This window comes from Tympanuchus pallidicinctus, unplaced genomic scaffold, assembly GCF_026119805.1.
Source record: "Tympanuchus pallidicinctus isolate F22 unplaced genomic scaffold, pur_lepc_1.0 scaffold25, whole genome shotgun sequence".
Lineage (NCBI taxonomy): Eukaryota > Metazoa > Chordata > Aves > Galliformes > Phasianidae > Tympanuchus > Tympanuchus pallidicinctus.
Window position 1 is genome coordinate 3,316,461 of NW_026294742.1, and position 26,351 is coordinate 3,342,811.

General features: G+C 51.6%; 3 protein-coding genes across 11 annotated transcripts in view; all 3 read right to left on the bottom strand.

Annotated features, from left to right (window-relative positions):
• GCN1 (GCN1 activator of EIF2AK4) overlaps positions 1-938 on the bottom strand; it is a 40,570-nt gene extending 39,632 nt beyond the window's left edge. For all 3 annotated transcript variants that reach the window (XM_052689859.1, XM_052689858.1, XM_052689860.1), the window contains exon 1: positions 870-938. In XM_052689859.1, coding sequence (XP_052545819.1) covers positions 870-887 — 18 coding nt within the window. In that variant the 5' untranslated portion in view covers positions 888-938. The remainder of the gene's footprint in view (positions 1-869) is intronic.
• A 193-nt stretch (positions 939-1,131) lies between these two features.
• Positions 1,132-3,832, bottom strand: RPLP0 (ribosomal protein lateral stalk subunit P0). The gene is made up of 8 exons (XM_052689870.1): positions 3,743-3,832; positions 3,491-3,594; positions 3,152-3,327; positions 2,995-3,082; positions 2,605-2,751; positions 2,048-2,233; positions 1,473-1,613; positions 1,132-1,336 (listed from the first exon to the last, which is right to left on the bottom strand). The coding sequence occupies exons 2-8, from the start codon at positions 3,542-3,544 to the stop codon at positions 1,175-1,177; spliced, it is 954 nt and encodes a 317-aa protein (XP_052545830.1). The 5' UTR covers positions 3,545-3,594; positions 3,743-3,832; the 3' UTR covers positions 1,132-1,174.
• A 195-nt stretch (positions 3,833-4,027) lies between these two features.
• The window catches only part of PXN (paxillin), a 40,540-nt gene continuing 18,216 nt past the window's right edge, over positions 4,028-26,351 (bottom strand). The window contains exons 1-14 of one of the 7 annotated variants that reach the window (XM_052689863.1): positions 24,705-24,897; positions 22,824-23,050; positions 22,267-22,382; positions 20,165-20,304; positions 19,626-19,827; positions 18,987-19,122; positions 13,935-14,954; positions 12,891-13,157; positions 11,818-12,210; positions 8,993-9,166; positions 8,475-8,648; positions 7,835-7,916; positions 7,336-7,484; positions 4,028-5,706 (exon numbers count right to left, since the gene is read on the bottom strand). In XM_052689863.1, coding sequence (XP_052545823.1) covers positions 5,440-5,706; positions 7,336-7,484; positions 7,835-7,916; positions 8,475-8,648; positions 8,993-9,166; positions 11,818-12,210; positions 12,891-13,157; positions 13,935-14,954; positions 18,987-19,122; positions 19,626-19,827; positions 20,165-20,304; positions 22,267-22,382; positions 22,824-23,050; positions 24,705-24,711 — 3,354 coding nt within the window. In that variant the 5' untranslated portion in view covers positions 24,712-24,897 and the 3' untranslated portion in view covers positions 4,028-5,439. The other 6 variants (XM_052689861.1, XM_052689862.1, XM_052689867.1 and 3 more) reach the window with 6 other exon arrangements.

The following is a 26,351-nucleotide window of genomic DNA, read 5'->3' on the forward strand; positions in this document are numbered from 1 at the left end:
TGCCCTGCATTCACTTCAGCTGAAACAACGGGGCTCCAGGAAAGGCTTGTAAAATTCACCTCTGAAGCTGAACGACTCTCCAAGCAAAGCGTTACTGGCTTTGTCACAAAGGGCGTTTCAGAAGCACAGGAAACAGCGACCTGAGGAGCGGGGATCGCCTCCGCACTGCCCATGAGCTGCCGCCAGCACAGCCCTCTCGGCGGGGCACAGAGACCGGGCATGGTGGGCGGTCCGTCCCGGAGGAGGGGACGCCGCTTGGCGCCTGGAGGGCATCCCCGGCCCAGCGGGACGGTACCGCAGCCGTAAAGGATCTAAAGATCTCCTTTAGAAGCCTTCAGCCCTCATCCTATGCGAACCAACCGAGCCGCGTTTCCTCGTGCTGCTGAATCAGCAGTGCGGAGACACGCAAACGTGAAAAACCAGTTAATTGTGCCGGCAGCCCAGCCGTGCGGCACCACCGAGGGACTCCGCCGGCAGCGCGGACGGGCGGGAGCGGCATCGGCTGCGGCGCAGGGCTCTTCGTGGGACACCGAGTACGTGTCGGAGCGCCGGGAAGCGCCCACGGAGCAGCGGCGGGACGCGTGGCCCTCGGGCTCTCTGCTGGGAGCCGAGCGGCGCGCCGCGCCCCGCAGAGGCACAGAGCACGGCCGGGCGGGACGCGGCTCCAGCGCTGCCTCCCCTCCCCAACTCCCGGCGGCTCCGGCGCGGCCCTCCCGCCCCCAGCTGACCGCCACGTCCCCGCGGCACTGAGCCAGGCCGCACGGAAGGGCCGAAAGAGGGCGGCGGGGAGAGGCACGGTGAGGCCGAGCCGCGAGGATCTCGGTCGCCACCGCCGGACCGCCGCCGCCACGGGCCCGTCCCGCACCCACCTGCGTGTCGGCCGCCATGGCGCCGCCAGCGCCCCCGGAAGCGCTCCCTACTTCCGGTGCGGCGAGCGCCGCAAGGCACGCCGGGACAGATACAAAACCGCGCCTGGCCACCCCACCCCGCCTGCAGGGGGCGCCTTGCAACAGCCCAGCCCACCCCGCTCCGCCCCGTCCTCCCCGCCTGCAGGGGGCGCCGCACCGCTGCCCGCCCCGCCCCGCCCCGCCCGCCGGAGCACCGAGCACAGCGCCGGGACACGGGACAGCGTTCGGTACAGAGCTTTATTTGCGGCCGCAGGGCCGGCAGCCCGCTAGTCGAAGAGGCCGAAGCCCATGTCTTCATCGGACTCCTCAGATTCCTCCTTCGGCGCCTCCTTGGCCGGGGCAGCAGCAGCAGCAGCAGGTGCAGCTGTTTCAGTGACCACCGGAGCAGCCGCCACGAAGGCGGAGGGGTCGGCCAGGAATGCCTTCACCTGCAAAGGGAAACACAGAGCTCAGGCAAACCGCATGTCTGCCAGGATGGGGCCTTTGCTACCAAAGAAGCAACACTCGCTGCAAGCGCTGTGAGCCCCGACAGCCCCAGAGCCGCGGGTCAGCTGTGGCCGTTACCTTTTCAGCCAGTGGGAAGCTGTAGTCGGTCTCCACCGCCACCGCCAGCACCCGCTTGTACCCATTGACAATGGAGTGGGGCACGGAAGCGATGGTTGGGTACCCGATCTGCAGGCAGACGCTGGCAACGTTACGAACACCCTGCGAGGGAGAAGTTTGTGTCTGTGCAGGGCCAGCACCCAGGCGCCAACCGACAGGCAGTGGCACATCGCACAGAACCCACGTAACACAGCTCCGGTGAACTACACAAGACATCGGAATCTAAACCATCTCCAGACTTTTCTGAAGCCTCTTCCTGATTCCACACGTGCTTCACTGTCTTAACATGTTCATCGATTCCACACACCTCAGTTAATGAAAGATATGGTATATTTTCTCTTGCTTCAGCCAAAACAGCCAACAGAAGGCACTCCTTGGCCAACCGTTTCTCCAGGACACCTGGGAGAGCTCCTGGCTCTGCAGCACTGCAGAAAACACCAGAGGCAACACTCCGCCCTGGGACAGGGCCTCCTGCTCCTTTTCTGCCTGCAGTGGAAGAGCTGAACATAATAATAAACAGGGGCTGTAGCACTGACCTCCAGGAAACGCTTGTGCAGGGTCTCCTCGGTGATGTCCAGCACTTCAGGGTTGTAAATGCTGCCATTGTCAAAGACCTGCTGGATCACCAGTCCAAAGGAGAAGGGAGAGATGTTCAGCATGTTCAGCAGGGTGGCTTCGCTGGCACCCACTTTGTCTCCGGTCTTAATGAGCTGCACATCACTCTGAGAAAAGAAGAGGAAAAATGAGTGAATACACCCTGAGATATTCAGGTAAACCAATACAGCAGCACACAAAAGTATGTTCCTAATGACAAGAAATGGAACTGAAGTAATAAAGGAGCACAAGGAAAAGACACTGAAAGTTCACCTCCACAAGCTAAGGCCTCATGAGCAAGTGCTGCTCAACAGGAGGAAAGCAGTGCCTTAACTCGTCTCCTTACAGATCATTAATCCTCCTCACAGCTGGGAATTGATGGAGGAACTTAAACCCATGTCCCACTCCACCACCAAACTGAACCAAGCCCAAAACGAAGCAGTGAGACTGCTAAAACGGCATCTCATTACAGACGGAATCATCAATCCTTGCTCCTGACCAGAATTTCAATGGTCCCTCTGGAAATCTTTGTGGTGATGCCCAAGGCCTGGAAAAATGAGGTCTTCTCAGGTCCGAGACCAGTGTTCTGGGCGGGCACAGTCACATCACAGGGAGCAATCGCACCAGCACGAGCAGCTGCTGGCACCTGCAGGAAGAAGAAACAAGGAGAGCTGTCGGAGGAGTGCTGACCTCTCAGGGGCATCAGCCTCATCCCGATGTGCTCCAGCAGGATGGACGTCAGCTGGGCACGCACAAGTGAGATGGAATTAAACACGGCTGAGTCACCCACATCTGGAGGGGCTACCAACCACCAGGTAACCCTGACAGCTCTGTATTATCTTTAACTCAGCAACCGCCAGCCCCGGCACTGCGAGGTCCCACCCCGTACCTTGTTGGCCAGCAGCATGTCCCGGATCTCGGTCAGATCCTCCTTGGTGAAGACAAAGCCCACGTTCCCACGGATGTGAGGCAGCAGCCTGAAGGAAAGCAAAGCGTTCAGCCCCGCTCCTCACACGCATCCCAGGGAGGCTCGGGGCGGTACGCACTTCTCCAAGGCGGGGTTGTTCTCCAGGTGCCCGCGGATGGCTTTGCGCATCATCGTGTTCTTCCCCATCAGCACCACGGCCTTCCCGCGCAGCGACATGCGGATCTGCTGCATCTGCTTGGAGCCCACGTTGTCCGCTCCCACCACGAAGCATTTCGGGTAATCATCCAGCAGTTGCTGCGGCACACGGAGCACCGTCAGCACCGCGCAGCTCCGGCCGCTCCGTGCGCTTCCCAACGCGTTTATCACGGCCGGGCGGCGCTCGGGCCCTGCCCGCATCGCGCAGCAGCCGCAAGGCGCGGCCCGGCCCCGCTCCCCCCGGCGCCCCAGCGGCACTCACGATGATTTTCATGAAGTAGTTGGACTTCCACGTCGCCCTGTCTTCCCTGGGCATCGCGGCGGTGCTCCAAGGATCGCCCGGCGGGTTTAAAGACGAGCTGTGAGCTGCGAGAAAGGCGCGGTCAGCCGGCCCCGCGCCCTGCCCGCTTCCCCACCCTCCCGAGCCCGGACTCCGCGCTCCCCCCGTGACCCCGACACCTCCGGGGCGCTTCGGGCCTGCAGCCGCCCGGGAGGCGCCGCGCGGCGCACCCACCTCCACGAGGGCTCCGGGAAAGAAGGGCCGGAGGGCGGGGCCGCCGCCTTTCATACAGCGGTTCTCGCCCAATCGCAGCGAGCCACGGGAGGGTTCTCGCGCAGCCCATTGGCTGCCCGCAACCGCCAATCGGGGCGGACGGCGGCTCCGGTTGGACGACGCGCTCGTCACTCAAGGGAGCGGCGCCGCACTACGGCGGAAGGCGCGGCGCGCTCCCTAGCGGTCGGAGGAGCGCGCTGCAACGGAGGGGGCGGCGCTGACGAACAGAGCGGCACCGGCACGGAATAACGGTACAAACTTTATTGGCGTAACTGCAAGAACGTAAATGGAAGCAAAGCGCAGCGAGAGCGTTACATGGCGGGGGGGCGACGCGGCGAGGCCCGGCAGAGCCGGTTATTGCCTTCCGAGGGCTGCGGGGCTCGGCCCGCCCGTAGCGCCGTTGCGAGGAGGCGGCACCGGCACAGCCCGGCACGGCGCTCCGCCCCCCGCGGCTCTCCGCCCCGCCCCGCAGCACGAGCTGCGCTCCCCGGCCCCGAGCCGCGCTAAGCGGCGCCCCGCGCCCGTTGGGTTGAACGGCACCGCCACCGCAGCGCTGATAGAAAAGTCGCTCTCTTTAAAATCACTTCAAAACCAATTTCTGTATAAGAGGATTAAAAGCAAATTAGATACGAATTCGAAAATCAGTGTAGAAATCTTATCAAAGACAGGATACAGTATTCGTTCCCATAGTAAAACCGGGCGTGTCGCAGAGCCCGCCCGGGGTTTGGCAGAACAGTCAGTATAAAAGTTATTGCTGTAGCATCTCTTAGTAGCACACGTGGGACGGGAGCAGAGAGGGGAAGGGCCGAAGGCTGGCAGCTCTCGTTAGCAAAGAGAGGAAGGAGAAAGAGAAAGTTAGGACTTGGTTTGTTTCCTGGCTTCTTAAACCCCTCCGCTTCTTCCCCCCCTCCCTTGGGAGGAGCTCGGGCCCTGACAGTGGGACACAGCCTGCACTCCTGCGGGGGATGGGCAGCAGTGCTGTGCTCTGACTCCCTGCACCAACGCTTCTGAAGGGGGACAGCACCCACTGCTTCCACGTGCTGAGAAGAGGCACGGAGTAACAAACCAGGAAGAACCCACAGAGTAACACCTTCATTCCTCTTAAAACAACAACAACAAAAAGTGGTATCAACTCCTTACAGTGTAATGGAACTGGAGAGACCCTTGCAGGGCCGTGGCAGCCTGTGCTGAGGCTCTGGTCTGTAAGTCACACATGCCACGTGGCTCTAGGAGCAGAGGCAGGGTGCTGCTGAGATCACGGGGTGCCCTCACTGTGCCAAGTGTCAAAACTGCTGTCTGCAAGTGTCAGGGTTTGCCCAGAGCTGACACAGGCAGAATCCTGCATGCAGAGCTGCTCCTGGCAGCAGGGGCTGAGGACAGCCTCCCCGTGGAGCCCTGGGGCTAAGCTCAGCTGTCAGTCATACACAGATACACCGTAATGAGGGGACCGAGCCTCTCTCTACTGAGACACAGCAAGGGCATTTCCAGTTTAATGGTCCGTCTCATCTCTGGATCTACTGCCTCTCTGCAGCAGCACTGAGCACTGCCACCCGCCCCCTCCCCTGCCTGGTAAGGTTTCTAAATCACAGTAATGTTCAAAGAGACAGAACTGCCACAAGGGGCGGCAGAAAGATGCTTAGCTCCCATCTATGATGCCTTTAACAGAAGAGTTTGAGAAAGCAGTTCTGACAGTAGGGCTTGTCGTTCTGTTCTTTGAAGGTTCCTTTGTTGAGCTGCTTGAGGCAGAAGGCACAGACAAAGTGTTCGGGGTGAAATTTCTTGCCCATGGCAGTGATGCAGCGTCCCGTGATGGGCTTCTGGCAGCCAGAGCACAGCGAGCCGCGGCGCTCGTGGTAATGCACCTCACAGTAGGGCTGCCCGTCGTGCTCGAAGAAGCTGCCGTTGATGAATGGTGTGAAACATTCCTGCAGGAGGAGAAAGCAGAAGGGGACAGGTTCAGCAATGAGCTGGGGACGCGGGCAGCTCACAAACCTCAGCTCTGCGGCACAAACCGGCCTCACTGCAGGCAGTGCGAGTTGCTGCCTTTCATTGTCCTGCCGTGCACCGAACCAAACTCCTGTCTGTTGAGAAGGGCCTCTGAGGAAGGGCCGAGGGATGGACAGGTACAGCCACAGGCAAGGGAAACAGCCATGGCTTCAGCTGGCTTCCCTCGCACAAAGGAAATAAAACCAGCTACCAGGCAGGAGGAGGAACACTCCTTCCCTTGGGACAGGAAACACTGCAGCACCTTCCTCTCCTTTTATCTCCTGATCTCAGCCCAGCTTCCCCACAGTGGGAACCAGGGAATGGGGACTAACAAAGTTTTCTTACAGCAAAATGTAATGAATTTGGGGCTGGTTCCAAAAGACAAAAAAGAACGTTTTCAAAAGCAGTCTCTGCAGCACAGCTGGCATTAGAGATATGCTTTGCACAGGATCCGGATTCCATTCACTGAACACAGCAGCAGAGGAGAAGCCAGATCCGAAGCCCAGACACCAACCTCTTTCCCACAAAGAAAGCTCAGCTGGGCCCCAACACAAACAAGAGCCCAGCAAACAACATGCAGAGCCACAAGCAGCTGAACACTCACAACACCGTGGTCAAACACCATTTGCCTACAGCAAGTCCAAAACTTATCCAGTGCAGACAATTAGTCCAATAAACAGCCTCCTCCCTCAGCAGTAGGGAGTCTTTTCTGCTTTGGCAAAATGGGGAAGAGAATCCTGCTTTGTGTCTTGGAAGACACCAGAGCTAGGCCCACTAAAACAAGCAGTGCGGCAGCAGGGAGAAGGAAAGCAGAACTGCATGAAAGAAGCTCAGTGCTGGCACAAAAAGCCTGGCCCTGCCTGGCCCCACGCAGCAAGCACTGCCATTTTCTGGCTCCACTCCCTACGTGCCACTGCAGGAGCCAGACAGCAATGGACAGGCAGTGCAGTGCCCTGAACAGCAGGAACCAGCAGCTCGTGATTCTGCTGCTTAATCTGGCCTCTGCCTTTTTGTTTCACTCTAGGAAACACTGGCTTGTATTTGCTCTTCTCTTGGGGCCTGTAAGAGATAATATTTGCAAGGCTCTCTGAAAGAGTGCCAAGCATTTAATCTGCAGTATTCCTGTTTATTATGCCTGTTGTATGGAGCCTGCCACTATTCCACTGACGTGCATGCTTGTCTGAACAAGGTCAGTTTCATTAGTTTATGCTGTCAGATGGAGCATGAGAGGAAGATCCTCAAAATCTGATCGTTGAGGCAAGTGCTGTAAGCTTAGAGAGAAGCTTAGCTTGTAATTGTTTAAAGGTCACAAAACATGTCTCTGTTTATCTGTGCTCTGTTGCAGAAGCCCTTTAACTGCAGCTGGGAACAGAAAGAGCAATGCAGCAAGAAGGTTTCATGTAAACAGGCAGAGGAGCCAGAAGGTGTTTGGTTGCTGACGTTTTTATCTCGTGGTGCTGGTGGTCTCTCATGACCCCAGAGATTCCTCCTTCCTGATAAGGGACCAGATGCCTGCAGGACGTGAAGGACAGGGGTCCAGCAGCCACAAAGGACCTTGGCTTTCTTACCCGGCAGACAAAGCACTCAGGATGCCACAGGGTGTTTAAGGCAGAAATGTAATTTTCCAGGATAGCCCGGGCACAGCCTCCACACTTGGGAGCAAACATGTCAAAGTAATCCTTGCGGCAATAGGCTTTGCCATCCTTCTCATGAAATCCTGCCAAAGAAGAACAAAGATCATCAGCTCCAGACCCTCATCTATGGCAGCCAAGCTCTGTGGGGTAAGCAGCGTGGGTAGGATCACCCTTCCTCTCCCCTAACACACAGCAGGCAGCTGTTTCCTGCTGCCCTTCCTGTCCCGTGCACACACATGCTCATCCTCTCCAGAGACTAAGAGAGTGAAGAGATTTCTGTGAGATCCTTCCCCCATGAACAGCTACTTCCTCAGAACTTCCATCTCCAGTATTTCCTGTCAACTCGAGCTGGCCCCTAATAGCAGCTCTGCCTTACACACTTGTCTGCAGTTCAGGAAGGAGAATGTTTTCCCCTCACATTAACCAATAATACCTTCAGGTCCAAAGAAAACTCCACACTGGGCACAGAAAAAGTGTTCAGGGTGCCACGTCCTGTCCAAAGCCGTCACCACTTTCTGTTCAGAAGAAGACACAAAGAAAAGTCACATAAATCATGGCTTCAGCTTGGAGGTGAGCAAGAGGGGAGGGAAGAACACATTTAAGTCAACACTGCCAACTGCATGCATCAAAATAGATTGTTCTTTATAGAGCTGAGTCAATTCTTCCCCATCTCTAGCTCTTTTAGACCTTCCCTATGGCATACTTTTTTTTTTAAACCCTAAAAAGACCCTGCACACTGCTTCCTCCCTTACACAGGGCCTCTCCAGCTCTCAGGACTGGCACTGGTGCTGTTACTACAGGCTACCAGCAGAAAAGAGCTGGGGAGTCATCATCAAAACAATGAAACCACATGGAGTTTCAAAGGATTACAGCTTCAGGGAAGGTGAGGGGGACCAAACCACCTCATTAATGTAAAACATTGTACCAGATGGTGCTGTTTGCCTTTCACAGCAAGGGCAAAGGCAAAACAGAAGTCCCTAAAAACACCTTTCACACAGGACACACAGATAGAGCTTTTAACAGCAAGGCCTGCAGCACCTCGTCAGCGCTCTGAACCCTAGCCAGGAACTCACATCAAGGATTGGCCCATTGCAGTAGTAGCAGCGAGGAGAGAAGAGGTTGTGATAGTCCTTCTCGCAGTAGGGCTGCCCATCCCGCTCAAAGAAGTTCCGTGACCCGATCTCCTCCTGGCAGTGGGTGCAGACAAAGTGCTCAGGGTGCCAGGTTTTCCCCATGGCTGTAACGACCTGTTGGGAAGACAGATTATGAAGGACAACTCCGTCTCGCTCTCCCCAGACCACATGACAAGACACCAGCTGGAGGTCAGCAAGAATGGCAAGTTCTACTACTCAAGTGAGCCCTGGACTGGGGTAGCATGAAAACTGAATTACCTATCATCTCAGGAGAGGGCAGTCCCTCAAGGGCAGAGTAGAGGTCACTGGAGGAGCTTACAGCGTACCTAGCCAGTGGATAAATAGAGTACTTCAGTTTCTCCAGCATCTCCAGTCTCTTCAGCCTCACGAAAGAAACCCTCCCCACTGCTCCCAGCTGCAGGCCAAGGCTCAGCAATCAGGCAGCACCTTCAACCCACCTGCCCAGCAATCGGCTTCTTGCAGGCTCCGCACACACCCTTGGCGACTGTTGCTACCCCCAGTTTGTTCAGGTCAGACTGCAGGCTTCCCAGCATGGTGTCCAGCTGACTGCCAGGCTTGGGGGTGGTGGATGGTGGGGAGCTGCTGCCGCCGGCCTTCCCCTGTGCCATGAACTGCAGGGAGGAGAAAACAAAGATTATTCAGCAAACGTTGCTGCACTTCCCAGAAATATCTCTGCTCTTGCTGCCAGTGGCACTTCTGTAGAGACAAACCAGAGGCTGCTAGGAGACAGCTACGCTCACTGCAGAAGCCTGGGAGAGCCAGGATCAAGTACACACATTCTGCCCATGCAGTGACATGCACAGACCATGGGATGTAAAACAGCAGAGCTGGCAACTAAGGATTTGACTTTCTTTTGCTGTACACACAGAAGTTACTAGCTGTTCCCAAACACTCAGTACAGTGCTCTGCAAGCCTCTGCCAAAAATCTCCCTTTACCTCATCAGTTCCTGGCCAGCTGTCAAAGCACAGACGCCATCCAAAGGGCCCCTTCCCTCTGACCTCTTTCTGTTCCTACTGCCACTCTATCCTTCTTAAAGGGATTCCTCCTCCACTCTTCATCTCCTTTTCAGCTAGATCTCCCTTTCCTCCACCTGCACTCCTTACGGACATTTCCTTTTTTGCCAAATCTCCTTTGCCCCATCAGGTGGCTCTCATCCCACGCCAAAGCTAAGCAAGTGGAAGCAGGAAGGAAATTCCCTTCAAGCTGCCTGTTGTTTACCCACACAGAGGGCAGTGGATCCACAGCAGAGCCTGAGCAGACAGGGCTGCAATGGAAACAGTGCCACGTCTGTTGTTGGACCTCTGGAAATGCACAGGGAAGGGGCTACAATCCTCATCCCAGAGGCAGCTTCTGGAACTCCACAGTCACAGTACACACGGCTTGGAATGGCTCCCCAGAGGAGAACAGGGAGAGAAGCTTTATTTAGGTTCACAACTTAGGAACAAAGTATGTGCTCTCTTTGGACACAAAGCCACTTTTACAGAAGTGTAGTAATGAGATATAGATATTTTAGCTGACTGCACAGCAGTAGCTACTCTCAGGCCTAGAAAGACCCACAGAAGTCGTATCCCCCCCCACCCCCCAGATGCTGCTCTGAAGCATGTTTTCTCCTGCCACGGAGTCAGATTAAAAACAGATGTGAAATCCACACTTGTGAACGACCCACTAGCTGCCATCATGGGCAGGGGAGCAGGACTTCCTGAGGTGTTCCAGAGCCCTGGCAGATTCTGCCCTTCCAGCCACTGGAGGAGCTCTACTCCCTGTCCTGCAGCCAGTCGTGCTTGTAGCCAACCAGCTGACTCAGTGACCAACCTTGGTTTCCACTTGTCTGTAGAAAAATTCTCATGACATACATAATTTCCCAGCCCAGCAGCACAGAAAAGCCCCAGTGTCTGGAGCCTGGAATAAACTCTCTGCCATACAGCTGTTATTTGCTACCAAACAGTTACAGTGAACATCTCCAAAGCACTCCACTGCAAGGAGACTGCTCACAGGAGAGGGACAGCAGGGCCCCATGTACACAGAGCCAGGGCAGAGTCCCAGGACAAGGTCAGGCACAGCACGAGGAAAAGGTTGGACAGAACTAAAAGAATCAAATCCTCTCTCGCTGAGCAGGGGCTTGTGGCCACAAGGCACAGGTTACACAGAGACAAATCATAAATACCATCTGGAAAGAAAGGAGAGGAGAAGAATTCAACATGTAGAAACACAGCACTTGCTGTGCCTTGCTGGTGTGGGCCATGCAGATGACCTCAGTGCAGGCCCAATGACCTGAGCACACCGCCACCACTACTTGGTTCAGCCTTCTGCCAGCTGACAAGTTTGTTTCCAACCTCCTGCACACACTGCCTGCTATTTGAAGGGGACACAGCACAGAATCCACACAAATCCGTCATGCAAAGGCCCTTCAAGCTGCCCCTTCACCACAAGACCTACCAGCACTCCGATTCCGCTGGGTGCTGTACGAGCACCAAACCATGCACTACCAGACAGCAGCTAGGATCACCACGCTGCAAGCTCCAGGAGCAGCTCCCAGCACACACGTCCACCCAAAAGCACACCATGCTGAGAGGAAACAAAGGAGCTCCTGCCTTCTCGGGGCTGGGAGGGGCTGGGGGCGCACAGGCAGCCAGCAGGTTGGAACTGCGGGTGAGGGGAGGAGCAGAGGTCACCTGAAAAGTACAACAGTTCAGGATGCAGAAGCTGGCTAGCTGCTGAGATCTGCTTGTACAAACAGCATGGCAAAACACCGTGCTGCTCACGTGTGTTACACCCTCCCAGCATCCCAGGGCTGCAACCCCTCCCTGACACGAGGCACAGAGCAGCAGCTCCTCCTCCAAATGCAACAGGGACACCTCATCACACGGGTAAGCACAGGAAGGATTGAGATTTTGCTGTCAGTTTTCCATCTCTCTTCCCATCTCATGAGAGGCTGTGGCAGGGAGAGTTGAGACCTGACTTTCAGAGCTACCTCCTTCATCTCAGAGGGAAACAAATCACAATCCCTGCTGCACAAAGGGAAGACAGGAAGCACCAACATCTCAGCAGACTGGTGCACAACCATGTAGTCTGCAGTGCTAGGCAGGCACAGCTGGCATTGATTTGATACCACTAATGACTCTGCTCTTTCATTAAGTGGTTCAGAGCCAGCCTTCACCTGAACATCGTGTTTACTGAGCTACCAAGCTGACAGCAGTGGAAAGACTGGACAACACTGTGCTTAAAATTAAATAAAAAAGAAAGCAGAAAAGAGAATCCTGCCTGCATCCGCGGGAAGAAAGCCTCATCTTCTGTTTGACAGCCAACAGAAACGACTGTCTTGGTGCTAGGGGTCCAGGTCTGGGGAGAAGAGTGCCTAGGATCTTCAGAAGGAGGGGTGCCCACAACAGAGAGCTCATGATAATCAGCACCAGAAGCTTCCCACTGGAAAAGTGGCTGGGGAGCCAAGCGGGAGGAATAGGAGGAGGCTGGACACGGAGCTGAGGTAGCTAGTGCATGGGAGGGCTGAGCTGGCAGTGGGAGGACAGGTACGTGAGAGGGAGAAGCATTAGCAGGGACTGTCTTCACAGCTTCATTGGAAGGCTGGAGCGGGGGAGAGGCTGACACAGAGACTGTCCTCCTTCGAGGGTGTGGGGATTCTGGAGGGAATACCACCTAGAGAGACAGGGAAGAAAAGTGAGTAAATCCAAAGAGGAACCAACAAGCACCTCCTGCAACAGGAAGGCTGGAAGCACAGACCAGTGAGTAACGATCTTTGCTGCCTCGTGCTCTCCCTCCTGCTCTTCTGAACCTCTCTGGTTTACATCAGAGCACAGCTGGAACATTAACCTCACTGCCACACAGCCCAGCAAAGCAAGTAAGGACAGAGGCCTCTGGTTACCATCTTTATCTAAGGGGAAAAAAACAGCAAAGAACCAAGGGACAGGGAAAACAGAGAAGGGGACCAGAAAGCTTCCTTCACTGTGTAGCTCTAAGAGCACCATCTTACACCCAGAACTTCCTGCACAGGCATGTACTGGGAAAGACAAGGCATCCCTCTCTGACAAGCCTCCCAGAAGGGTTTTCAAACAATACCCACAGGGGTATTTGATATGCAATAGCAGCAGACTGCCTAAACAGATACCATTACCAGCACCCTTAGATATCCAATTCTTAAACATGAACTAGGAACTGAGAGCCAGTTTACTTTTCAGGTCAGAAGAGGCTGAGAAGAAGGAGTTAGTTCTTCACTTCATGTTGTTTAAGGTGTCACCTAACATACACCTCCACAAAGTGCTGCCTAGACAGGAACATGCTCCAATTTCCCAGAAGTGGAAGTTCCCCTCACTTTCTACCTTCTCTATTTGCTGTCCACCATTTTGCTCTTCCCCCTGGGGTCGGGCAGTGACAATGACCCCCTCTGTCAGCCAGCCATTCTGGCTTTTCTGCTCCTCCTTTTCCTGTTTAGCAACTCCCAGTCTGTCCTGCAGCTCTTCAATCAAGCGATCTTGGGACTCGGTCTTGTGAAATATTGCAGGACCTAATTTACGCCTTGGAGAGAGGTCACGACTCATTGGATGCACATTGGAGGTTTCTTTTGTCCTCTTGATTAAAGACTTAATCTAGATGAAAAAGGCAATAGTGTCAGCAGAGAAAAGAGTAAGAGCAAGCCTCAAGATGCAACAGCACAAACTCAAGCCATTAGTGACAAATGTATGCAGGGAGAGTGATGACATTAATTCCACAATGCCAAAATTCTTCTTGGCACAGTCCAGAACAGTGACTCAGTGCAAGGAAAAACTCTGTAAGGATAACCACTGTAGCCAAAAATAACTATCTAGAAAAGGAAGGGAAAGATCACCCAGCAGAAAGCCAAGATACGAGGTGCAGCACAACCATTCCACTGAGCATTAAAGAAACTTCAGCATCACAAAGAAACACAGCAGACTTTCAGTGTGCGCCCTTTACAAGCACAAGACTCGCGGTCTGGCGCACAAAGCATACATCCAGAGCTGGAAGGAACACTAACAGGTCCAACAACAAGACCTAAAAAGGCAGAGGGACATCCTCCAGAGGAGCGAATCAGCCCTTTAACTTTTCAGAGGCCTTTATGGACTGAGCATCTGCCTTATTCCATTTAAGGAATAAAAACCCATTTCACTGGGCAGTCCCTACACTCTGCCATGTTCTGTGCTGCTGACTGACCTGCAGAACAGACCAGAGGACAAAGCAGAGGACTTAAAGCCTCCATGACATGCAGCTGTCAGTAGCGCTGCTCAGCACCACATGCTGTTAGTGTGGGTGGGCCCAGGCACACTCACACCACACACAAAACGTTAGTGCAGTCAGGACAGCCCCAGCTAGGACTCATCCTCCTCCCACATTTGTTCAGTGCCTGCCTGGCCTGATGCAGAAATCCTTTCAATGGGTGGTTTGGAGAGGCACGGCAAATCCCATTCAGCTTTCCAAGTGTTTTCAGGAGATTCTGGAGCAACTGCAGAGCTTCTGATCTGCTCATTTTCTCCATCTTCTCCAGCTTTGTTCATGTTAGCAGTACCTGCCTTTCTGGGAGTTCTCTCCCTGCCCTGCCTCTTCTTGACCAGCTCAGGACAGCCACCTACTTGGATTTCAGGTGATACTTCAGCCTCTTGCTCCTGTCCTCGCTCCACAGCAAAGCCCAACTGTTTTTCAGTGTCTGGGAAGACAGCCCACTGATCCAGGTCCACAACAGAAGGGTCACACACAGGACTCAAAATGCTGTCACCCTTTCTGTGTACTTCTGGTACGTGCTCCAGGGCCCACAGCTCATCTAAAGCTGCTTTCACACTTTTGCCCTGAGAAGGAAGAGCTGAATTATCCCTGGACACTCCCTGCTGACCCAATTCTTTAGCTGCCTGCTCCTTCCCTTGATCACTTATACCAGTGTTTGAAACTGAGATGCTTGAGAGTTTGGGGTCACTTCTCTGCTCCTTTTTCTCACTCTCTTTTGCCAGCTCCAGGCCCTGTGCCTCCACCTTAGCAGATCTACACAGCAGCTCAGCCCTGGGCACAGCCTGGGAAGTCTTCCTGGAAGAATCAGGCTTTCCAGCCAGCCTCACCAAACTTGCAGAGGCCATCTGCTCCCCACGAGTAGCAGAAACAGAAGAGACGCGTGGAGGGGGCACAGGGACCATTTGTGGCAAAGAGGGTACGCGTGGAAGAGTGGCACAGTGCCCCGAAGCAGGCCACACTACAGTGCTAATGCCTTCCTCAGCACAGAGAACTGCTGAGGGGGAACCTGCTGGCACTGCCACATCCCCGCTGTGCCTGACAGAAGGGCATCTGGAAGGGGATAGCATGGTTAAACTGGGAGGAATGCTGCTGGAGTCTGCATCTGCTGAATCGGGTTCTAGGGAGGGTTCAGGAATCAGAGACATAGTCTGCAAAAAGGAGAGAGAAGAAAGAAGGAGAAAAAAAAGAAAGATAAGAAATAAGAAACAGAGGGCAGAAAAAAGAAGCATGGTATAAAGCGTTATAACAATTGTGATCTCCCAATCAGGAGCCATGTTGATCCTGAGCCTTGCATCAGAGAAACAGGAATGAGAACAGGGTAGCAAAGAGGAGAATCAATGTGACATTGTGCTGATCTTTGCATGAGATCACAGGATGTGAAGCTGAACAGCCATCAAGATCGTTTTTCTCTGCCACCCTCTTACGTAACACCTCGTGTTCACCTGCAGTGCGATGGGGGCACGCAGCAGCTGCCAGGAAGCCAGCTATAAGCCCAGGAACGTCTGCACTGCGGGGGAAGGTCACATTAGCAACTCATGCTCAGCTACGTACATTCTATATTTCAAAGCTGAAGAAAAAACAGCAATCGATGAATAGAACAAACCATGACGTTTTCTTCTCCATGCACTAAAACTGCTCCGGTTGCCTGTGTTCACAGCAGTGAAAACAAAGCCTCAGGGCATGCACAGCAAAAGCAGATGACGGGGCTTTGCTCTACTCACTGAATCAATCTCACCTTGGAGGTGATACACAGTGAATCACAACAGCTTTGCCAGTCATTCCATGCCCTTCTAAACTTTGCTTAGATTGGCAGATGAACCTCTTCTCCTTAGGTCACAATCTCCACATTTCAATTGTAACAATACCAGTATTCATTTTAATCCAAAATACACCCTAGCAAGAGTGACACAAATTTTTTTGCTCTCCTTGGCTCAGAGGGTTTTTAAAATAAAATAAGAATCATGGATCCTCCTTTTCCTGTTTTCAGTGGCTCCTGGCTGAGCCTTAGGAGACAAACTGGCATTGCACCTTTTTCTCAAAGAGAGAAAAATCAGAACATTGCCGTAGCCAAGTTCACACAGTAGGTCAACCTAAGGCCAATGCAGAGCCCTGTCATCTTAAAAAACCTATCCAAAGTTCTCCAAATCCAACAGATATCAAGATATGCTCTGATTCTTCACCGTGTTTTCTGAAAAAGCTTTAAGAAGTTAGACCCTCACACCCTAATGTAGCAACAGCTCAGTCTTTACTTACCTGTATGGGGACTTGTCATGAATAAAAGGAAAAAATTAACCAGAACACAAACATGATCTGCCAATAGCTGGAAGAGACCTGCAGGTGACCTAAGCAGCTCCCAGGCCAAGGGGTCAGGAGCCAGCAAGCACACACACTGGTGAAGTCCCCAGGCAGTGCCATGGAGGGGCATCTTAGAAAGCAATAGGGGGACTGCAATTAATCACAGGTTGCTCCTCATTTCCAGGAGGAAATCAAGATGAAAAGAACCAGCAAGTACATTAATTAGTTACAGTAACAAGGGGATTTCCTCATATTGCCCTCCTTCCTGTATTTTGCCTAACGTGGATGTACCTGCACAAATAGGTGTTACACTATAGTTCACTTACTCAGTTTCCAGACTTTCTAAAACAGTCAGCTGTTGGCAAGGCAAGGCTGGCATTTTGCTCAGAAGCAAATATTTCCAGCATACTGAAAGCATACTAACTCCAAATTAAGAGCAAGTGCTAAATACATAACAGTAACATAACAGTTAAACACGAGCAGCACAGTGTGCAGTCAGCTGGAGTCACATTACACAGAAATGTCAGAGGCAAAAGAACCAAGTGCATTAAGTAACCTCAGTGCTGATGAGCTAGATAACCAAAATCAAATGGATTCTGTAAGCAAAAAGAACGAGCAACTCATTAAAGTGAGCAAAAGATAACAGGGTAATGTATCAGTCTGTAACAGCATCTGTTACTCTGGGCTATGACAGAAGTTAAACACTGGTGCTGCCACCTCTCCCACTGCCATCCACTGGGGCCTGCAGCAGCCACCATCTCCAGCTAATTACATACTGCACTTCGTTCCTCTGTCCTTTTTCTTGCAACCACACACAAGTCTGGCACGTGAATGACAGCCTTTTCTTTTTCACCATTGGGAAAGACCCCACTTCTCCCCCTTACACCCTGTCACTGGTACAGACTAGATCATCCTTACAGAGAAGTCAGAACCACCCATTGGCACAAATAGAGGAGGTAAAAACAAAGAAAAAGGACTGAAAGGAAAAAGAAAAACAGGATAAAGTAAAGCAGCTGTCCAAAAGCAGCCAATGACAATAATAATAAAAGAGAAACTATTACAGAAATCATGTTGCTGGTTCTGTAAGGAAAAACATTTAGACAGACAACGATCCTGAGCTCAATGCCTTTCAAAAACCCTAACACTGCATTTATAAATCTTGAGATCTCAATGCATTTCAGGTTGCTTTTAGAGTCCAAGCAGAAAAGAAGCCAGAAGGAGGGCAGTGTTACAGAAAGCATCTAGCCTCGTTCATGCAGTTTTATTGGAGTTGCACAGAACAAAAAGGCCTGTTCTGGGCAAGGATGTCCCCTGCTGCCAAAGCTCACCAGGAGCAAAGGCTGGTGGCAGCAACCACACCTTGAGCTTGCTTTCTGAGCCCTGATAAAGCAGCAGGAGGCCCTGGCACTGACAGCACGCAGAAGCAGCGAGGCAGGGTGTGCTGCCAGCAGCACAGGTGGGAACTCTCCAGCTTCACAACAGCACAATTTTTCAACTGCATGAAACAGACACTCGCTGATAGCCTGCTCTCTGCCCTAGGACCTAATATGGAAAAAGAAAAGCACCAGTAAGGCATCACTATTTGCAGTGACTAAATACGTACTAAATTAAGTCCAGAGAAAACAGCGAGTTGCTCCTTGAGTCTCACAAAGTCAAGTACGTGAGTCACAGACTGCAGACTTGAATGGAAGCCAATAAGTACAGGGCAAGCAAAGTCCCGAGGAGCATGCAGGCTTCTCAGCTGCCTACATCTTCTCAGAAAACATTGCTCAGCTCTGACTGCCTCGGGACCAAACTCAGGGGATGGAGGTTAACACAGCCAAGAAGCATCACCAAGCACTGGCAGATTCTTCCATGTGAGGAAAATGTAAGAGAGTTGGGAACTTTTGTAGGATTACAAAGCAGACTTGCACGTGTATGTAAGAAAGGCACACCCAACAATGACAACATATTAGGTATTTGCTTCTCCACCTCTCAGAACAAATTCAAGGGAATAATTCAGCAATGCTATAAGCAAAAAAGTAGAGAGAGCAAAATTATTTTGCTATGACTGTGGATAGATGAACCATGAAAATAAACTCCACAGTTAACCACCTAGTGTAAAAAGGATAGTATACCTAATTGAATAGAAATGCATTGCATTTGTAAGTTCTCTAAGTACACAGAGCAAGTGCTTGATGCTCCAGTGGCAAGTTATTCCTCCACTTCTTCTATTAGGGGAATTTTTTCGTGTGTCACTTGTGACTGAAGTAGCAGTCCTTTTCCAACACAGTACACTGATTTGCAAACAAGATCCTGAATAGTGTTTGCCATCCTTCACCCACACAAGCTCAGTCTTTAATCCTATTTGGAGCTGAATAATTGATACTGTTTTAAAATTGAAACCCCTGAAGTTTTCAGCTGCTTGATGCAAAGGTTTCAATGCTCATACCACATGCCTTTAAGCCCCAAATTCCCTCCTCAGGAAAGCACAAAGTATAAGCACACTGCTGCAGAGGGTCAGCCCATGGCACAGAAGAGCCTGGCCCCTGTCATGGAGCAGAGCGCTGCTGGCTCAAGCTTCCCTACTTCTCATTCAGTTGCAGCATAGCAAAATAATTCACCCTGCACCGAGCAGCAACTAAGCTCGTTATCTTTGCCAAATGCAGACAAAGTGCAAAATGGATGGAAAAACAGACCCCAGAATTCCCTTGTCCACACCAGCGACAGGAAACTATTGCAGTCAAGAACCTATAGCAGCACAAACACCACCAAAGGAAGTTCCACAAGACGAGAGGTAAAGCAGGCATTCAGGAAATCAGTTAAGGTCAGCAGATGTGGCCAACATGCAAGAGCCTGGGCGTGGGAAGGGATGAGATGAGGTGCGAGCTGTCAAGATAAAGCACCTTAAAGTCAGAGAGGGACGCCATCAGCTCATCCAGTTCTCGTGTGGCTGAAGAAGCAGAGATACGGGTCTGCTGCTGACTGGCGGTGACACGCTGGGGGCTGCTCACCTCCCCTTGGCTCACAGTGATTGCAGGGCTGATGAAAATAAAATATATTTATTTTTAAAGAGTGCATCTAGGCCTGGGGGAGAGCTCCTAACTGAAAGCCTCACTGGCTCCTCTAAACAAGCAAGCGTAGCAAGTGTCATCGGCACTGCTCTCCCTAGCCAGCCCTCCCACTGATCCAGCTTCTGCAACACACACAGGTCCTGTCTCTCTGCCAAGTGTAACATGAGTGTACATGCACATACATCCACCCATTACTGAACGGATCATGACCAAACACTCATCTGGACAGACAGCTATAAATCTGAGTTTAAAAAAAATGTGCCATTAGTAACACAACTCAAGTATTCCTTCATCCAGGAAGAGCTGCAGCAGATAGAAGAGCAGGAGCATCTTCAAGTGCCTGCTTGACTTCCCACTCTACAGCCAAGGGACATCTGTCTGTCACTGTCCCACAACATCTGCCCCTCCACTACACTCCCTATTCCCATAACAGCCTGCCCAACCCACTGCATCCACCAAAGCACTACTTACACTGGGCTTGGCACAGAGCTCTCCAACTCATCCAGCAGGCTCTCCACACTGGGACGCACATCTTCGATCCCACGCCCACCATTTCGCTTTGGTTTTTCTTTTGTAGGGGGTGCAGCCTTCCCCCCTGCAGAGCTGCTGCTCTCTGGGACGACATAGTGAGGTCCGGTCACGTTGGGCAGGGATGGGCTTCTGCTGACTTCATCTTTAGAACAGAGGAGCAGAGTTGTTCAGACACATGTACGTATGCAAACAAGAGAAAAGAGCAACATGCTGCCCAGAAACCCTGTGGAATCTCCATCTTTCAGAATACTTAGAACTTAGAGCACAAGCAACATGTGCTCTTACTTTGAAATTGTGAAGTTAGAGTCATTTCCAAAGTTGGCCCAGCACTGCTGAACCTCAAGAGATCCTATCCATACTAAAGGAATCTTTGTTCAGGGCTGGAGTCATCTTCCTCAGCAAGGCTGTTGGAAGGATAGCAGGCTGCTACTTTGGGAAGTAAGCTATTCACTAACACCAAATGTCTTGCTAGTCCTTACCTGCTGGGAAGCCACTGGAGGGATTATGTTGAACAGCATTCAGTTCTAGGAGAAGCCTGTCCAGTTCCGAGAGGTTGCTGCCCAGAGAGGTGCTGGTCATGGTGGGAGATGGTTCTGCAGACTTCTGCTTGTTTGGGAAGCTAGAGATAAAAGGGAAGTGTAAAACTTCTGCTTTAAGACACAGCAGAACGATGGAGGGAAACTTAGATATTAAGTTCACAGAGTTCACACAGGTACTGTGTTATTTTCAGGCTGAGGTTTTTAGCTCTGTGGGCAAAGCTGTGTGCTTTGTGAAATGACTATCCCCACAGCTGCTGTTTAGCCACATCTTCACTTGTCAGTTACAAAGAAACAGCACTGATAGAAAGGGAATCAGATCTCAGGACTCTGTGCTGCACTGTCCTACAGCAAAGAGTTAACTGTCTACAGATCCAAGATGCACAGAACAGCAGCAGAACCATTAGCTGGCATACAGGAAAATGGCCTGTTTCTGCTGACAGCACACCAGCAGCAAAAACCTCTCCTCTGAAGGAAGGGGATGCAGGGCCAGCGCAGAATGGACAAGAAGTACAAAAGTCAAGCTACCAAAGCTACAAAAGCAGCAGATTGTGTGTCACATAAAAGGCTGCCATGAGGTCTCTTTTCAAGTCCTCAAATCTTCACTTTGATGAATTTTAATCAATTTATAAGAAAGTAATCTGACAGATTTTCACGGCATTCAACACAGAAGCCTTTAGAGAGGCTTACCTACACACGAGTATATATATATAGATAGATAGATAGATAGACAGATATAACACACTGCCTGTAGTTACAGCTTATGCTATAAGGGAGATCCCATTTAGCCATGCTCAACTGCAAAGTGTTTAAAAGCAAAACAGTATCAGTGCAATGATCTGTACAGTAGCTACACTAAGAACAATCGACCCGCTGTCAATAGCAGGGAAATAATTTTCTCCTAGTTTTATTAGCGGACAAATTACTTTTAATGCTTTAGAAATTCTTATTCCTAAATCCAAAATGGGAATTTGTCTTGGGCACACATCAGTTTTCTGCTCAGAAAGTTAATACATAACAGGTTGAGCACTGTCATACCTATAGCACTAGTGACAATTATGGAACTTCATAAAGGCAGTTATTATCTTTCTCTTCAGATTGAAAACAAAGTCCACAAACACAATCTGAGAAGGGCATACTTCATCCTGGCCTAAGCACACAAGCTCCAATTCACACAAGAACCAGACCATGCCAGACTCTTTTACAGGAGGATTCAGGGCCCTAATTATCTTGATTTTGTACTAATTGCATGCAGCCCTCTGAAAAATTGTAATTACTGCCTCCATTGAGCCATCCCTGGATACTTCTGGTTCTACCCTGTAGTAGTTCTGGTTGCAAGCAGCCTTCAGCTCAGTATGAAGACCTAGGCATAGTTAGAACACTGACAGGAGAGCAACACTCATCCCCACACCTATAAAAAGGTACCCGGGACAGAGTGCATCACACGGGGCCATCAGAGATGGAGCTATGGCAGCTTCTTCCTCTCTCACCCCCATGTCAGCAGGAAGGTCTGTCTCACCACATAGGCCATCCCTGCAACCTCTCAGTGCAATAACAGCTGTCCATTAGTATAATATAATTAGTAACTGGTAACATCAGAAGTACTGACAGAAGTTTCAAAGCCTTCATGAAGAAATTTAAATGTACTTGAAAATCCAAATAATGGCACATCCTGCTAGGTGATGGGTACTGCATTCCTTGAGACAACTGACTCAAAGGCCACCCACTTCCTAAAGCATGTGGGGTTGCTTAAGAGGGGGACGGATTTGTCACTGGTCTCTGGATTGCATCCCTCAACACAACCCAGATCCTGATGGATCCTCAAACTTCTTCCACAGCTGAGCAAACTGAAGGCCCAGGTCAACCCTTTAAGTGAATGTAAAAGATAATGCAGTAGCCTCTTCCAAATGAGGTAATAGAAACCAACACAGGGCAACAGAAAATATACAGGAAGTGCAGCGTTTGTTTCCAGTTTCAGAAGGCATCCTGAGCCACAGCAGGCTCAACCCGCAAGTCAGGCTTCTCTCTTAGCAAGGACAAGGTACCTGTAGACGTGTTCCTCCTCACTGGCACGGGGAGAAGGGGAGCTGAGCCCGTCTCTAGGAGCAGAGGCACCGGAGCTTTTGGCACTAGAGCTGTATATCGGAGACTGGGACTGAGGCTGTGGAAATAAAATTAGCACTGGAAACAGGGAACACAACAAGAATATACACACTGTATTGCAACCCCACATGCTGCAGGAGAAAGTACAGCAGCAAAAACCTGTTACATAGCCCACCCAGCCCCCATCAGATGACCTACACCAGGAACAACTGTTTTCCACTTGCCTCAGATTTGCCTATGAGTCGCAGACCTGAGCTGGAAAGCCCCAGCTTGCTTCCTACAGGCTACAGGACTGATGACTAACCCTAATCCCATCACACTACCACTTTGCTGGAGCACCAACGATGGGTTTTGAGGTCTTTTCTGCTATTTGATCTGACCTCCCCTCATTTCCCCAGTCTTTAGCCAAAGTCATCCTCCCTCCTTGCTGTTTCCTCTCCTCATCGAGCCCCAGCAAACCACACACATGCTCTCCCCACCTCCATCAGCATGTGCTTACTTGCTGGTGGGCGTATCTGGATACGCTGGGCTGCCACTGGTCCAAGGGGTCAATCACAGTGCCATTCAGGGCCTCACTGGAAGGCGGCGGAGGCACCGGTGGTGGCACAGCAATCTCCTGGTACGTGTGGTTTCCAGTTGGGTAGGAGTAAGGCGTTTCCTCTGTTAGAAACACTGGTCGCTTAGAGATATGCGAGGTGGTGGATTCCAGGTCTGCCAGTAAGGCGTCTGCAGGAACGAAAATTAAAACACACGGGTATTGTGAAATCCCAGACAACAGATTCTTTTGCCTCGTTCACAATATTCACATCAGAAAGTCTTCAGGAAGTTTTCATTTAAGGTCATCTACCAAATGTGCTGTGAGTTGCTGCTGCACCTCGGATTTCCAGTACAAAGAAAGGTATCAGAGCAGTCAGAAAAATTGTGTCAGATCTTTGTCTTAAATGGAAAACCATGCAATAACTGCAACCTGCAGTCGCACAGCGTACGCTTTGCAGAAGAGCAGCCTAGGAGAAACCTGCCTAGAGATGGACTTGCAACAGGATATTGACACAGGCTAATTACAGGCCCCACATCATCATGGAGTCATTTAACGTGGCCGCAGGCACTGCTTTTTGCAGGAAACAAGCTCTCGGGAGGGGTTTTCTCCAGAGCTGAAGGCACTGCAAGAAGCATGCAGCTTTCAAATGAGTCTATCACCGCGGCAGAAGGAAGATGTGCTTCAGCTTTCCTAAGAAGAATACTCTGCACATATCACAGTTAATGAGCTTCCAGAGCCTGCCAGGTGAATGCAATTTCTTCTCCTGGAAATAATTAGCTTGCTGGGTGGAGCCTGCTCACAGATTCCTGAAGAGAAGAAAAAACTTCCACTCGCTAGAAACACTGGCGCTCGTGCCAGGCAGAGGAGCCCGTGCCATAAGGTTAGCGCCTCTCAAATCTTAAAGCAGGAAAAAACACACACCCTCAATAGCAGGAGGAGAAAACCCACCTTTCGCCTTCCTGGATTTCCTCCTGCAAACTACTCTCCACCCATTCCAAGCCCTGCACTGCTCTGCTGTGACTCACAGGCAAATCCCAGCCTGCTGGGTTTTCTGTCCTGCGATTCCACCCCGCTGAGCCGACTGCAGACCAGGGTGGGGGAAACTCCTGCGAACAACTGCAGGTCTGCACTGCACACACTCCAACAGAAAGCCTTGCTGGCCGCCTGCCCAGCTCTCCAGTGAGCTCGAGCACACACTCTTTAAGGCCATTAGAGAGGAGCCGGGCTGCTGGGGACGGCAGCGCTCTCCATGACAAGAGCATCACATACCTGGTAGGACCCTGTGGTGATGCGCAGTTCAGCCAGACACCAGCGACACGATTTGGGCAAACCTGGAGGAGAGGCCCTGGGAATGCCCCTGCCCCGTGCACAGCCCCAGCTGTCACAGCAGTCTCGGTGTGCAGGAGCTGCCCTTCCCCCATGCACAACAGGGAACTCAACTCCCAGATTGTGGGGCTGAGGACTGAGCCCAGGCGGAGGGACCCACAGCCTCCTGCAGGCAGGGTGGCAGGGAGCTGAAGTGACCAGGAGACAGCAGAACAGGAGCTAAACCAGCTCACCCTAATGGCTGCCTACCAGATCCCAGGGGCTGGCACCCGCCAGCCCAAAGCCACTTCCTCAGCGCAGCCAAGGCACTTAGCAAGCCTCCAAAAAATATATTAAAGGGTCAAATGGAGGACAGCATCATCGCATTACAAGACAGGAAGGTACTGCTTTTATATTCAACTCTTCCACAAAGCAAAGCATCATAAAAGAAAAAAGAAAAAAAAAGAGCAGCTCTGCCCACAGATAACAAATTCGCTATTAGCAAATTAAATACTGAGTTAATTTAACTCCACACACCTTTCATTTAGCCAGAAAGATGCTCCAAAATCATTTCAACCAAAGGCGTCTTCCCAGAGGGACCAAAATAGCCCAGGAGCAGATTCTCCTAAGGGATACAGCTTGCTGCAGCTGGGGAAGAATGAGTTTGATCTTCTTTTTAAGCAAAAGAGCAGCTGGTGGATTCCACAGTGAAAGGCACAGACATACCTCAGGAGAACGCTGAAGAGCTGCAGTTTTTTCAGCCTGGTCCTGTGGCTGGAGGTTTTGTGCACACAACCTCCAACAGAAGTGCTACCCAAGAAGGTGTGGCTTTTGCTTTTCCCCACCAATGACAAAAGCAAATCAAACTCTACCAGGAAGTACAAGTCTCATGAGGTTGTATGGCTCGTCCAGCCCCGTATGGGGACCCAAGTCGTATTTCCACCCCCAGCCCTCCCTGCAGGACAGAAGATGTGACCATCTCACCACACAGTTTGCCTCCTCAGCTCAGCACCCTCTGCTGAACGGTTCCTTGGGCAGAAACACAGCTCTTTTTTTACTAACAGCAATGAAGGGAGCTCAGCTAAATGGAGTGGTTTATTCCAGCAAGTCTGCAGGCGAGGGGTCTGGCAGTGCCAGGAGCACTCTGCTCTCAGGCTGCGAAGGAGTTAAGGAGACACTGCAGTTTAATGATTAACTTCCCCCATTCCCTCCCCCTTCCCAACTTGAGCAAACAAGGCAGAACTGAGGAACAGGAAGCAGAGGGAGGAGAAAAGGCTGGAGAGGAATCGCGCTGTTGGAGGGTTACTGCAACTGCTCTCAACTTCCCAAATGATGCCACAGCAGCTTCAGGAATGCATGCACACCTCGCTTCCCCTGTGGCACAGGATCCCTCACTCTCTTTGCTCCCCCCATGTTCTGCAAGGCCCCTCTCCCTGTGCCTGTCTGACGTGCCCAGAGCCGGGTTGCTCCTCCCTGAGCTCGCTGCCACGATGGAGGGAAGCTCTTCTCCACCCACAGCCGTCCCCATTTCTCTTTCCAGCCACACGTGTCCTTTCCTGGACCAGTTCCAATTATCAGAACACAACATGAGGCAAGGGAAGGAGCTAAGAAGGGAGTTCTACTGATGGAAAAAAAAGAGCCATTGCTCCCTACCTTTCTCTCACAAAAGGGATCTCAGGGACCAGACAGCCCTAACTTGGATGACTGTAACAAAGGTGCTGTGCCTTGTGCAGCGCTGTCACTGCAGCGACTGCTCCACAAATAGAAATACTCAATTCTTAAACAGAAATATTAAAGGCTCTATTGATTTCTCAGCTAATGAAGTGCTCCTTCCCAAGGCGACTCTATGGCACAGGGCTGCAGGAGGCGGCCATCAGCCACTCGGTGCCACACAGCCCATAGGGCACACCAGAACGGAGCAGTGCAGCCGTCAGAGGGCACCACCACAGCCTGTAAGGATGGAGCAGGAACCCCGGGTGGCAGCGGCTGGGTTGGCACTGATGCACCTCACCAGGTCACCTACAGCCTCCTCCTGCTTTCGGCACACTGAAGCCTTCTGTCAGCACTTCTGCACTAAGGAGGGGGTGTGGAAGAGCAAGGGACGCGATACCAACAGAGCTACTGCTGCATCACTGCAGTCACAAAGCCTCAGCTCACCATGTGCTGCATCCCTGGAGGTGTCCA

What these genes read in the sequence shown, in the direction of transcription:
- RPLP0 (XM_052689870.1), bottom strand. Translation starts at nt 3,544, where the DNA reads ATGCCCAGGGAAGACAGGGCGACGTGGAAGTCCAACTACTTCATGAAA. An exon ending in ACATGCTGCTGGCCAACAAG is followed by an intron (nt 2,752 to 2,994) that starts GTACGGGGTGGG and finishes TTCTTCCTGCAG; the next exon opens with GTGCCAGCAGCTGCTCGTGC. An exon ending in TGCACAAGCGTTTCCTGGAG is followed by an intron (nt 1,614 to 2,047) that starts GTCAGTGCTACA and finishes TCTCCCTCGCAG; the next exon opens with GGTGTTCGTAACGTTGCCAG.